This window comes from Sinocyclocheilus grahami, unplaced genomic scaffold (genome assembly GCF_001515645.1).
Source record: "Sinocyclocheilus grahami isolate Dianchi unplaced genomic scaffold, SAMN03320097.WGS_v1.1 scaffold378.1, whole genome shotgun sequence".
Taxonomy (NCBI): Eukaryota; Metazoa; Chordata; class Actinopteri; order Cypriniformes; family Cyprinidae; genus Sinocyclocheilus; species Sinocyclocheilus grahami.
In genome coordinates this window covers 460,420-473,581 of record NW_015505557.1, presented here as the reverse complement: position 1 = coordinate 473,581, position 13,162 = coordinate 460,420, and the positions used below count along the sequence as shown (strand labels likewise).

Here is a 13,162-nt window from a genome sequence, read left to right as displayed (position 1 = left end):
TTTCTCTATCACACTTTAGAAATCATCAGAAATTATATATCAACTGAAAACTTTAAATCTCAAAATTCATCCTTTGAAACCCATTTTAAAATCAAACATTGCATTACCACGAAAATGGTACACTCTAAAAAATGCTGGGTTGTTTCAATCCAACTTTGGGTCAAATATGGACTAACCCAACAGTTGGGTTAAATTTTTACATTAAATTTTTAACCCAAAAGTTGGGTTAGTCCATATTTGACCCAAAGTTGGGTTGAAACAACCCAGCATTTTTTAGAGTGTATTTTGCTCAATTTTTGTTTTTCTGGTTTTCAGGTTGCTGTCAAAACCGTCCATATGATCCAGGAGTTTTGCTCTGTTAAAATTATTGACATTTAATCAGAAAATGAAAGAAAAATAGGTTACATCAGTAGCATTTTGCATTAATGTTTCATAAGGATGCCCACTGCACTACCAAACAGAGGAGCAGCGATAGCAAAGCAAGACTTTTTGTGGCACAGCCGCTCATGCAGGGTGCAGACGGGATGACACTGAGGTCAGGAAGTGTCCCTTTATTGTGTGATCCGTTGTTCTGGAAATACACATGCAAAAGAGCATCAGGTAAACACAGCTGTAGTCCGAGCAGAAGCAGTTACGTTTGAAAGCTTCATATTGTGGAAGAGTGGACACTTACATTTGAGTTTGTGACCACGACGAGCTGGTCGATTCTCTTCAGTGTTTGTTGGTATTGATTGATAGACGTGTCATTCCAAGTCTTCATGAACATCATATTGACCCAATTACTGCAAAGTTAACAAATAAAAGCTGCATTATCATCAGGACAAATATTAAAAGGGAAACTCATTAAAACAATCAGTGTTTTAAATTAAATTACGCAGTATCGTTTGCTCCCATCTCAGATATTAAAGTAGCTGCATTAGGGAGGCTTATACAGCTGCTCAGATTCATCGCTGGATAGTAGAAGAGGAAGGCCAAACACATCTCATCTGAAGTTGAGAGCCCCCCCTGTGCGCAGATAAAGGGAGTTTTACACATCTATAATCCTGCTTCTGTGTTTTAAGTATTACACAAATAGAGTGCTGCAGGGATGATGTATTTTTGTTGGCCAATCCCAGAAACCGGCATTTTAGCACTTCCAGTTCCATCGTCCTGATGTCAGTGGGTTTTTTGAATGGGTTTTTGGTTAAATGCCTGATATGAGGTCTCTGGTTAACACGAGCTCAAGATATTTTCATGTTTTATTCTACAACGTAAAATACATCAGTAATACACCTTTGTCATTTTTTTTAAAGCTTTTGTCTTGAAAAAGGCAGTAACTAACAAGTGGCTAAATGGTACTACAGAGATCGTCTGGGACATTGAATGGTGAACAGGTAAACTCATCTATTCCAAAAGTCAATTTTTACAGCCTCGCTGTGTTTATAAACATGCTTTTGCAAACTATTCTAACGTTTTTTAAATAAAGACTGAAAGAGTTGTCAGAAGCGTAATGGCAGTAATGTTAATGTGACCATGGTGTAGTTCTTTTATAGCCTACATTAGCTTTTTATTTCTGGCGACTGTATTTAGGCTTAGAAATGAATGAATGTTGTGTTCATTTGTGAAAAGTATCATGAAGAAACAAAGCTTGTAAGAATCCTAAACTTTTGTTAGCTACAGATCTTATTTTCTTCAATAATCCAAAAGTCAATGGAAAAAATCCTATTGAGTTTTAGTCAAGGGAACCTGGGTGATACCAACTTCCAGTTTGTCCTACAAAATTACTTCACTGCAGCACGCTATACTTTATGGCTGTTCTATGTTTTTACTGGATAGCCAAAAGGAAACTATAGGAAAAGTGTGAGAAACAGGATCAGGAAATCTCATAAATATGATTAAAACTCATACACATTTCTGGAACATATGAAAACATATGTGCACCCACCAGGCTCTGACTTTTAATATAATCTGGATTTTAAGATAATGAAAACCAGTGAAATTTGAAGATACATGCTATTGTAGAAAAGACAATATGAACCTCTGTGTAAATGTACCAACCCATGTGAGTGTGCTGCGGTTTTCAGTATTATAGGTGCACTCCACCAGTAATTTGTCACCCTGAAAGACCAAAAAGTTGCTTTATTTCATTTATTGCCAATAATTATATACTAATATATATATATATGTGTGTGTGTGTGTTTATGTATATACACTGAACAAAATTATAAACGCAACACTTGTTTTTGCCCCCATTTTTCATGAGCTGAACTCAAAGATCTAAGACTTTTTCTATGTACACAAAAGGCCTTTTTACTGTATTGGGGGGTCCGGGGGGGTTCGAAAACCAGTCAGTATTTGGTGTGACCACCATTTGCCTTACGCAGTGCAACACATCTCCTTCGCATAGAGTTGATCAGGTTGTTGACTGTGGCCTGTGGAATGTTGGTCCACTCCTCTTCAATGGCTGTGGATGGATTATCTCGGCAAAGGAGAAGTGCTCACTAACACAGATTTAGACAGATTTGTGAACAATATTTGAGAGAAATCTGCACATTTTAGAGTGGCCTTTTATTGTGGCCAGCTTAAGGCACACCTGTGCAATAATCATGCTGTCTAATCAGCATCTTGATATGCCACACCTGTGAGGTGGATGGATTATCTCGGCAAAGGAGAAGTGCTCACTAACACTGATTTAGACAGATTTGTGAACAATATTTGAGAGAAATAGGCCTTTTGTGTACATAGAAAAAGTCTTAGATCTTTGAGTTCAGCTCATGAAAAATGATTGTGCAAAACAAAAGTATTGCGTTTATAATTTTGTTCAGTGTATAGCATGGTATCTTTTTCAAACCTTTTAACACTTACCAACTTCACTGTCTTAGTTTTGCCCAAATTTGTCACTTCTTGATATTCAAAATCATAGTTTTCATCCACAGCTAGAAAATCGATCTGTTTACCTCCTCTGAAGAGGTAAAAAATAAAAAAAATAAAAAGTAACGTAATTAATTACAGTAACTTATGAATAACAGAAGAAAGAAAAGCCTACAGATTATTATATCAAGTGAATTATTTCTTTAAGTCAGTCATTGGTCAAAAACATTTACCTGAAGTGACCGACTCGCACCTTCCGTCCAGCCAAGTGTGTGTGCAGCATCACAGAGAACACCTGAAGATCATGTGGCGTCTCCAGAACCTGTAGAGCACAGAACACAACAGATCATCCAGTCGTCTGCTGGATCTGATCGTGAGAGTGTGAGTAGATCAACATACACACAAACCTCTGGAATATAAGCAGTGTCACACATGCCGTACGTGAGGAAGGATTTGGCTTTGGGTGGGATGGCGTACCAAGGAGCTATAACAAGCCCTGTCCCCAAAACAGCTGCATCATGCTGACGGAGTTCAGATGTGTAATAGAATCGCAGACCTGAGTTATCAACTCGATCTGTGCAGGGAAGAAAGTATTGTTTTATCACATCAAAAGACCTGAAATATGCATTACAGTGTGATATTTTACATTGTAACCCGCTGCTGACTGACCTGCACTTTTATTGAGGTTGTTGTAATGCACTTCAAGCCTGTAGAAATAATCACCAACATTTCCTCCAATTGGAAGTCCTGCCACTTCAGGGAATTCAAACGCCTTTAAAAACATATAATTCAAAGGTTACTTAAAGGTTCAATCAGTAATTTTATCTCATTAAGAAAGTTTACACATGAATAGTATTTCAATAATTACCGTTGTTAATAAAAGCTGAAAAATAATCATTCTTTTAATCAACTAGTTGAATCTGTTTACCTGGTCTGAATGACTCGCTTAATAATCAAAGTGATCCGATTCACGGATCCGTAATCTGGTCGCAGTGGTTAACAGTTCATTCAAGTACGTAATGGCTTAATTTTTTCCCCCTCACATTAAAAATGCCTTAAAACGTCACAGGTGAGACTAACCCCTCCACCAACTCCCCACACAGCCACGGTCTCCATACACTCTCCATCCACCCCAGTAAAACACTCCGCCTCAAACGGCTCCGTCACAGTCAGAGGGCAGCGGTACAGCAGCAGATGATGCACGAGGTCAAAGTTTGTGATCACCGGCTCAATCTGGACATAATGAAAGTAAGTCAAAGATGAACCATGACTGACAGATAGCTGGACAGATCATTTGTGTGAAGTTCATAGACTCACTTACGCGATAAATGTGCTGTTTGCGATCAAATGTCGGGGCTCTCATGATCTTGCAGTGATAGTGGGTTTGTTTGGCTGGTACAGTGAACTGAAATGATTGTTAATGTAATCAACATGTAAAGTTCATATGTAAAAGCTCATTAGCACTTTAAGGAGATCAACCTATAATATAATATATGCAAACCACTATGAGGTACACTAGTATGGGGTCAGTAATTTTTTTAAAAAATAAATTAATCCTTAATTCAACATGGACACATTAAATTGACCAAAAGTGACAGAAAAGACATTTAAAATGTTACAAAATATTTTTCTGTTTCAAATAAATGCTGTTCTTTTGAACTTCATTCTTGGGTTTACAGACAGAACAGCAAAACAACAAAGTAAAAATCTTTCTTACATTGACCATAGTTATGTCAAAAAAGTTGCTGTTTGGAGGGTTGACCCGAGGCATGTACTTCAACAGGTTCAGCTCCTTCGTGCCCCTTCGGGTGCTGTGGTACGTGATGTCATCATTCTGTCCATACGCATAGATCAGCTTCATGGGGAGATTCTGATAAATAAAAACACTTATAAAATAAAATAAAATAAACAAAAATTAACCACATGCACACTGCAGCTAAAATGTTGCTGTCACTCATAAAAGTTTGCAGTGTGTATGTGGCCATTGAGAACTCATTTTTGATCTGGAATTTCAGAGGTTTTAAGTTCAAAAAGACAGTCCATGTTTTCAGTTTAAGGAGGGTTTTTGATGTGCAGTTGAGAGCTCCTTGACAAACAAGATCAGCAGTTTGTTCAGAGAGGGGAGTTCTCAGAAATGCCCTGATCCCAGTGGACCTAACATTGTGTGGATTCCTTTACATAGCTGGTATTATATATGCCATAGTTCCACCATCATTGTTTTCTGGATAAAACGACATCTTACAAACAATGAAAGGGGAGGATTATATTGCTGGTGTTGAACTACTTTCCCTTTGTATTGAATATAAAAGACAATGGTTAAGCAGGCTCACAGTGATGGGCAAGTCATTTTCATCACAGGATCCGATTAACCTCTGAAACTTCATGACTGTTTTCCCATCAGACTCGATCAGAGACAGGAGTTTGTAGTTCTGTTGCTGGTCAACCACAGGCATTGATTTTCCCACAGCATGACGGTCCTGAACATGGAAAAGAAAGAGAAATGAAGCATGTACGTGTGCATGGCAATAGGTGTTTTTGATGTACAGTTCCCAATCCAGTTAAACTGGACTATCAGTTTAACATTTTGAATCTCAATAGTTCAAGACACAAGAATACCTTGTAAAATTTACATATTTTAGAACATCTCATTTATTAGTCTAATACACAAGCAGACTTTGAATTATATCAGACAAATAAAGTATCCCAGCTTAGAGCTGCTGAAAAAAAACAAATATAAGAATTCATATTAGATACTCATTGAACTAATGAACTAATATATGAAATGCATATATGAATGAAAAAATATTTTTAAAAATCATAAGAATCTAAAATTATTTCTAACTCCACTGTAAGTGACAGTTATCAATCTCTGTCTTGAGGATGTGAAAGACTAAGAAACCCAAATATAAGAATAATATAAAATATAAACTAAATTGGAAATATGAATCTGAGTCAAGACCATAAAGAACATAATATCAAAAGAATTTAAAATTACGTCACCTTGGAATTATAAGGTTCTTTCTGACATTTTTGTTAAAATTGAGTTATTCACATTCTTATTCTGTGATACTTATTTACATTATGTGATGTTCTGTGTGTGTGTGTGTGTGTGTGTGTGTGTGTGTGTTGTGTAGTTGTACATTTTGGGACTATAGACTACAAAGTATATAGAGTGCAAAAACTTTGAGCTCAATATCTCAAAACCGCTCAGAACGCAGATAGGACCTTATAATTCCAAGGTAGCATTTAGTTATAATTCCACTGTAAGTGACTTTGACTGTTATCAGACACAGTCTGACTTTACCGTGAAGTATCTGCCTTCAGGTCCGACTCCTCCAATGACGATATCAGCTCCAGTCATTCCTCCTTTGGGGCTGAAGCCAAAACCGACCCAGCCGCTGGTGTTGACAGTGAGCTCGAACAAGATGGTGCCCTGGATCTCATCAAATCCCCACTTCAGCCGCACCTTGTGCTCGGGGTCCAGGTGTTCAGAGAAAGGCAGAAGAGGGTCTTCCTGAGCCCAGGACCACTGGACTGAAAGCAAGAGCAGGACAAGAGATAATGTGCCCATGTTTCCTTTACAAAATCTGACAAACTGTCTTTGTAAGATGTTTGAGAAGGCAGTGGACGTGAAACTGCTCTGTAGTCACTTTAACAGCCCTGTAAGCTGTCTGTAACCCCCCCTCACCTGAGTCTCAGTTCTCCTCCTATCACTCCTCTCTGGTGAATCAGGTTCCACATCACTCCTTTGGGATGTATTATTGGAAACACTGAACATAAAGGCATCACAAAAGAGATTGCGGTCAACTTTTAAAAGCACTTTTCATGTATTTTTCATTACACAGAAATTAATCTTTATTAAACAAATATTTATTTTAGAGCTATGATGAACAGTAAGCACAGAATAGCATAAGCTAAAATAAATATTTATATTTTTGCCCTTTCAGTATGCTCACTTCAAAGCAAAGGAGCAGAGGTCAGAACTGGAATGTGTGTGTGTGTGTGTGTGTGATTTTTCCTGTAGTTTTAAAGAGTCCTCTTGGTTTGCTGATAGCTCTTATGGTCTCTGTGTGTGTGTGTGTGTGTGTGTGTGTGTGTGTGTGTGTGTGTGTGTGTGAATAATTGGTCATAAAGTGCTCAAGAAATACCTCTGTTTTCCTCTAGATGGCTCTATATGCATAAATATTTATTCATTAATAACTATATATAGTGGAGATCAAAATGAGAGAACAATCTATAAATACTTTTTATAAATACTTTTTTCTGAAATATTGTTAATCTTCATCGCTCAAAATTTGAGGGAATATTAGCTGTGGATATACCACTGTTCTACTAACATGTTTGACAAAATCACCAAAGCATTTCAACAAAAAACTTTTATTTTGTGGGAAACACAGAGATTAAAATTAGAGAACTGTAACCACTGTAGCATGAAAGAAGATTAGAACTAAAATTTTGGAGGTTTACTGCTGTTCGAAATTAGTAGGAATTGTAGAGGCTCTTGCTTTGAAGGACTTCAGCACAAGGACTTCTCTCACACTGCGCTGGTGTGATCTTGGTCCACTTTTATTCCATTCTCTTCCATATTTCAGTGACTGTATGGGTTTCTTAGCCATAACTTTGTCGCCAAGGATTTTCTAGAGATTTTCAGTTGGGTTTAGATCAGGACTCTGGACTGGCCATTTCATTATTGTTCTTAGCTTCAAGGAACAGCTTTTCCCGTTTTGCAGTGTGACGGGGGCATTGTCTTACATGAAAATTACAGGCTGATTGGTAGACGCTTGCAGGGAAGGAACTGCATGTTGCTGAAAGAGGTTCTGATAAACATTTGCATTCACCCTGCCATGTATCTGTATAAGATGCCCAACACCCACTGCTGAAAACATTCTCCCAGCCGTGACACTTCCTCCTCTACCTCTCACTGACTTCTTTATGCACTCAGGGTTCAGTCTTTCCCCAGTTTGACGATGAACAATGTTTCCCATGATCTGAATCAAATAAATTAAACTTGCTCTCATCACTAAAGTGAACTTTGGACCAGTTCTCCTCTCTCCACACAACATGCTCCTCGGCAAAGGTGAGCCTAGCCTTTTGATTCTTTCTGCTGATGGGAGGATTCATCACTGCAGAGTGCGCATTCAGTCCGACTTCTCTTAAATGTGCCGAGACAGATCCTTATCCTGTTCAGCGCTGAACTGCTGAGCAATTCCAGCTGCAGTGTTGAACCGATTCCCCATTGAGAGTCTCCGCATTATCCTGTCTTCTCATGCATTTATCTTATGTGGATGACCAGCCTCTCTGGGGGACTTGAATGAATTAGTGTCATTGTAAAGCTGCAATATTCTAGAAATCATAGATTTGAAACGACCAACTTCTCTTGCAGTGGCTGAAAAGGTCATCCCTTTGGCCTTCATCTGGACTGCCTGCTGTTAAATAAAGGGTTTCAGTCACCTTAAGGGTTTCACCCACCATCTTGCAATCTCAGAGAAAATTCGAAGAATGCTGCCAGTTAAATAGGGTTTGTCATATAATTAAGGAAATTAGCTCCAGGTGCCAGATTAACACCAATAACTTGGAGGTATCTGTAAGTGTTCTCTAATTTTGATCAGTTCTTTTTCAAAAATCTCTTTTTATACTGTGCTTCAGAATACAATTAATTTATGAAATATGTTTAAAAATCTTCCCTTCTACTCCTGTTAGGATAACTTCAAATAAGACTAAGCAGTGATCTTGAAATTTAGCAAATTGTAGGTTGTTCTCTAGGGTGAAGAAATTTGAATATAGTCATTATTTTTGTATTTTTGGCACACAAGAAACATTTCTGCTGCTTCAAAAAATTCCAGTTGAACCACTGGAGCAACATGGACTACTTCCATGATGTTTTCACTACCTTTATAGGCCTTCAAAGTGAAAGTTGCTTAGGTTGTCAATGGAGGGACAGAAACTTCTCGGATTTCATTTAAAATATTTTAAATTGTGCTCTGAGGATGAACAAAAGTCTTAGGGGATTGGAACAACATGAAAGTAATTAATTAATGAAAGATTTAATTTTTTTTGGGGGGGGGGTGAACTATCCCTTTAACATTAGTGCAAATTCCTTTTACTTTTCCATTTGACAGTTGATTTGTTTTTGCTCATGAACATACTACACACAAATAAAATAAATGAATAAATTAGTAAAACCATTGTTAAATTTTGTAAATGTAAATGTAAATGCTTTTATGTAAATCACTTTGAAGTACAGAAAGACAATAACACATACAAATGTTGGCACTTCCTCCACTGACATCTGATTTTCTGCTTGACGTTGTTGGTCCACAGGAGGTCCGGAAGTTGATCCACTTTGGGTCTCCTCTAGTCGAGGCTCCTACAAAAATGCATGGAAAAAAGGGTTACCTACAGTACATTGACATGGTTTTATTTCTTGCAACAAATATAAAGCTACAATATGGCATGCGTTTTTCATACTGACATTTATTCTACACATAATAGTGCTTGGATGCCAGCTTTATTTGCGAATAGTGTAGTATTGTACTATATTCTACATATACTTACTCCAAGCATGGTAAAACACAAACATGATGAATTAAAGATTGCCTCCTTTCTGGAAAAAAGCTTGCATCTCCAAAATTCTGCACAGGTGTGTAAACAGTCCAAAAATCAATCAATAATAAAAATAAAAAAACGTGGTCCTTGGAAGTTCGAAAGGACACATAGGGATTGCTGTCCCCTTCCTTGTATGACCTCACTACATGGAGCGGATGATAATCATCAATGGAGTCAACATCAATGGAATCAATGACAGTAGTGGGAATGACACCGCATGCAAAATAGTGTACCCAAGAGGGTACGAACACTTCAGTCAATGATGGAGTATGCTCAAATCTGTGGCAGACTTGATCAAATTCCTCAATGGAAGCAAGTGGAGTAGTGCAACCAGGACCAAGGTCTTTGTCATGTGCAAATATGTTTTCAGACAAAAGGTTTCTGAAGTTGCATGTGACATGGGAAAGCCTTTTAAAAAAAAACATGCTATGGACCAATAGTGCACCAGAAGAACCAGTCTCCTTATGGCACCTGGATGATGCAGCATGAAATTATGTTTTGGCTTTAGATGTCTATCAAGGAAGAGTTCTAGGAAAAGGCTGTGGTGCTCATCAATGAGATGTCTGAGAAATAATACTGCATCTTCTGTTAAGGCTGGAGAAAAAATATATTCAATACAGGTCAACAAAAGCAGCGAGAGCTCCCGGTATTTGTTTCCCTCTTGAATGAGATGTGCAATCATCAAAGGAAGTAACCTTAACAGCCACATCTGTGCTGCTGTCTGCTTCATCAAACTGTCAGGCATTTTTAGTTCTTGAGGTTGGATTGTGGATGGTTTGTTGGCATAGTCACAGAAGTCATAAACGTAACTTGTGATTTGGTAATTATTCTGGTGTAAGGTTATTACTTTCTGTGAGATGAGAGAGCCTAATACCAATTTAATTTAATATGCACCAACTCCTTCAAGGAGGATAAATTTTCTGTCACATGGAAGTATTTCAGGTTTTTCAAAATGCTCTGTCTTTTAGGCCAGTTTCTGTTGGATTACTTTGCACCAGATCTGAAAGATGGCTATCCTTATTCTTAAGCAGTGAAGGATCTTTCATTGTTTGTGTTTGCATGAATTGTTTCTTCACATGGCACCAGTGACAAGCACTGTTCCCAGAGGAACTATCTGTATAACCAAGGATTGAATTTAGCCCCAAATTATCCCCACAAATGCGGGCAACCCAAAACTTCATTGTGCCTTTGGAGTGAGCCGTGTCTACTTCCACACCATTTGTTTCCAGGTCACTGATATCATCAACAACTGACTTCAGGACAGCATCTATACCATATGTTTTGGCATCATCTGCCTTATAAAGGGAGAATCAAGACTCGAAAGGGACTCACATTTAAGAGTGAAATAGATGAATTCCAATTTATGGATTGAGTTCTTGGAGCCTAGTGGATTAGCCACTTTTTGAGTCATTAAGCTCCCCTTTCCACTCCATTATCTTCTCCATTGTCCCTGGAGTCTCAAGAATGAGTTTCAGTAATGGACATAAAGGAAACCTTTGGAAAGTATCCTGCACTGCCACCTGTTTTACAGTCCATGTCTGTGAATCCCTTGGGTGTATGAGACACCAGGGAGAGGTTGCTCCACTGGCTGAACTAGATACCCAGCTTGTGTTCAGTATCCAAGCAATGCAATTGCAAAGGTTTAGCTGCATTTGCAAATTGCTGATTCAGCTGTTGGCCTTCAGGAGTCTCACTTTGGCCAATTCTTTGTAAGGAAGACATTGTCTGTCTTTGTAAAGCACAATAACAGTATCGAAGACCAGACTGGATGTTTGCTGAACTTCAAAGTTGACAGTAGACAGAGTCATAGATTGTTTTTGCCATCAACTTTGATAGAATCAAGGCCACTCTGTCTGTGATAGTGTTCTGCTCTAACGCATCCCATTTCATATCATTAGCAACATTATCTTTGGCAGCATTATCTTCCTCCTCGAAAGGCTGACTGTGAGAAGTCAGAGGTCTGCTGTCAAGTGTTTGGACTGGCTGGATTCTGCTGCCTCTACATGGTGCTGGAGCAGATGTTGCTTAAATGATCTTAATTAAATGTCCTGTGACACCTGGCTTGGCCACACTCAAAATAACTCGATGAACTCTGTACATTATGCATTCTCCTTAAGCGAGAAAACAAAAAACGAACATTGGCCCCAACAGTCTTTTTGCACTTAAAGCAGATATATCCCACCATGTGCATTTCTTCACGCACAACAAGCAGCTCTCTCTTTCAGACGTAGGCCTATCTTTGGTATCATTGCTTCAAGTGATTTTTCATCAAGCAGTAAGAGGGTTTCTTTATCAATTTGTTCATCTGTAAAGAGAGAAAGAGAGAACAAAAGAGACAAGAAGAGAAGAATGTACGAAAACGGGCTTACCCAGAGCACAATGGGTTATAATGAACATATAAAGAAGTGCATTTTCTTATTACATAAATAAAGTTTACCTTAAAGCTTGGTGTCAGGACATCCAAGTTCCGTTCCTTCAGCTTCTCCTGTACAAAATGTTCCATTATTATTAGCTGTTATTCTGCACCCTGTCAGTGGGAAATTGGGCAAAGTGGCAGAGGCTGTGTCTGTGAGATTTAAGCAGGCATCAGGTTTTATAAAACATTTAAAATGAGACAAAATGATCTGTATATCAAACAGGTGAGAATATGAGAAGTTCAAATACACTTAAAGGGATAGTTCACCTAAAAATAAAAATTCTGTCATTAATTACTCACCTTCATCATGTCGTTCCAAACGCGTAATATAATTATTATCACTGGTGTCAAAAGTATTCACATTCATTACTCAGGTAGAAGTATAGATACTAGGGTTTAAAAAGACTTCTGTAGAAGTTGAAGTATCAACTCAAGCTTTTTACTCAAGTAAAAGTGCAAAAGTACTGGTTTCAAAACTACTTAAAGTATAAAAGTAAAAGTAATGTAAGGAAAAAAATGCCATTAAGGACAAAAGCTTAGGCCGCGCCACAGGGGCCTATTGTGCACTACCCCACCTCCTCAAAAAAACATTTTTCTAAAGGCCATAATGACTATAATTAGATCAGTGTTTTCACCGCTGTCATGTATTTTTAAAATACTACTTATTTCCACTAGAAGCCGCTCTAAACTCACACATCTGTCGTTTCAGCTCAGATTGAACTTGACAAAAGTTAAAAAAGCGGACACAGACATAAATTAAAACATTTATGGGCACAAAAGCTTAAATATCTACTTGAACAAAACAAAACAGAAACATTGTTTTTGTATTTATATCTACTTTATTTACATAAGGCATTTTTGTTTTTATTATTAGTTTATGTGATCCTAAATGTCTGGAGTATATTCGATATGTTTAAGTATAGGATGCTGTATTTTAATACTTAGTTTATTAGGCCTATACAATATGATAATAATAACGATAAATATTTGTCATGTGTTTATGTATTATATACACTACATACATTTTATGTGTCATATTATTTTGAATAATATATATATATATATATATACACAGTGGGTACGGAAAGTATTCAGACCCCCTTAAATTTTTCACTCTTTGTTATATTGCAGCCATTTGCTAAAATCATTTAAGTTAATTTTTTTTTCTCATTAATGTACACACAGCACCCCATATTGACAGAAAAACACAGAATTGTTGACATTTTTGCAGATTTATTAAAAAAGAAAAACTGAAATATCACATGGTCCTAAGTATTCAGACCCTTTGCT

General features: G+C 37.5%; 1 protein-coding gene across 1 annotated transcript; it reads right to left on the bottom strand.

Moving 5' to 3' along the window:
- Window positions 1–430: 430 nt before the first annotated feature.
- Window positions 431–6,424, bottom strand: LOC107549670 (DBH-like monooxygenase protein 2 homolog). Its single transcript, XM_016230844.1, has 13 exons — window positions 6,155–6,424; window positions 5,181–5,327; window positions 4,568–4,720; window positions 4,172–4,255; window positions 3,931–4,083; window positions 3,520–3,622; window positions 3,258–3,424; window positions 3,084–3,172; window positions 2,845–2,941; window positions 2,038–2,097; window positions 875–1,005; window positions 674–782; window positions 431–571 (listed from the first exon to the last, which is right to left on the bottom strand). Exons 1-13 carry the CDS (start codon window positions 6,419–6,421, stop codon window positions 431–433), a joined length of 1,701 nt encoding a protein of 566 aa, XP_016086330.1. The 5' UTR covers window positions 6,422–6,424.
- Window positions 6,425–13,162: the final 6,738 nt, after the last annotated feature.

Excerpts from the sequence above, each read along its gene's own strand:
- LOC107549670 (XM_016230844.1), bottom strand. The coding sequence starts at position 6,421 with ATGGGCACATTATCTCTTGTCCTGCTCTTGCTTTCAGTCCAGTGGTCC. Across the intron at positions 5,328-6,154 it reads CTGAAGGCAGATACTTCACG|GACCGTCATGCTGTGGGAAA; the intron begins GTAAAGTCAGAC and ends TTCCATGTTCAG. Across the intron at positions 3,173-3,257 it reads ACACTGCTTATATTCCAGAG|GTTCTGGAGACGCCACATGA; the intron begins GTTTGTGTGTAT and ends TGTGCTCTACAG.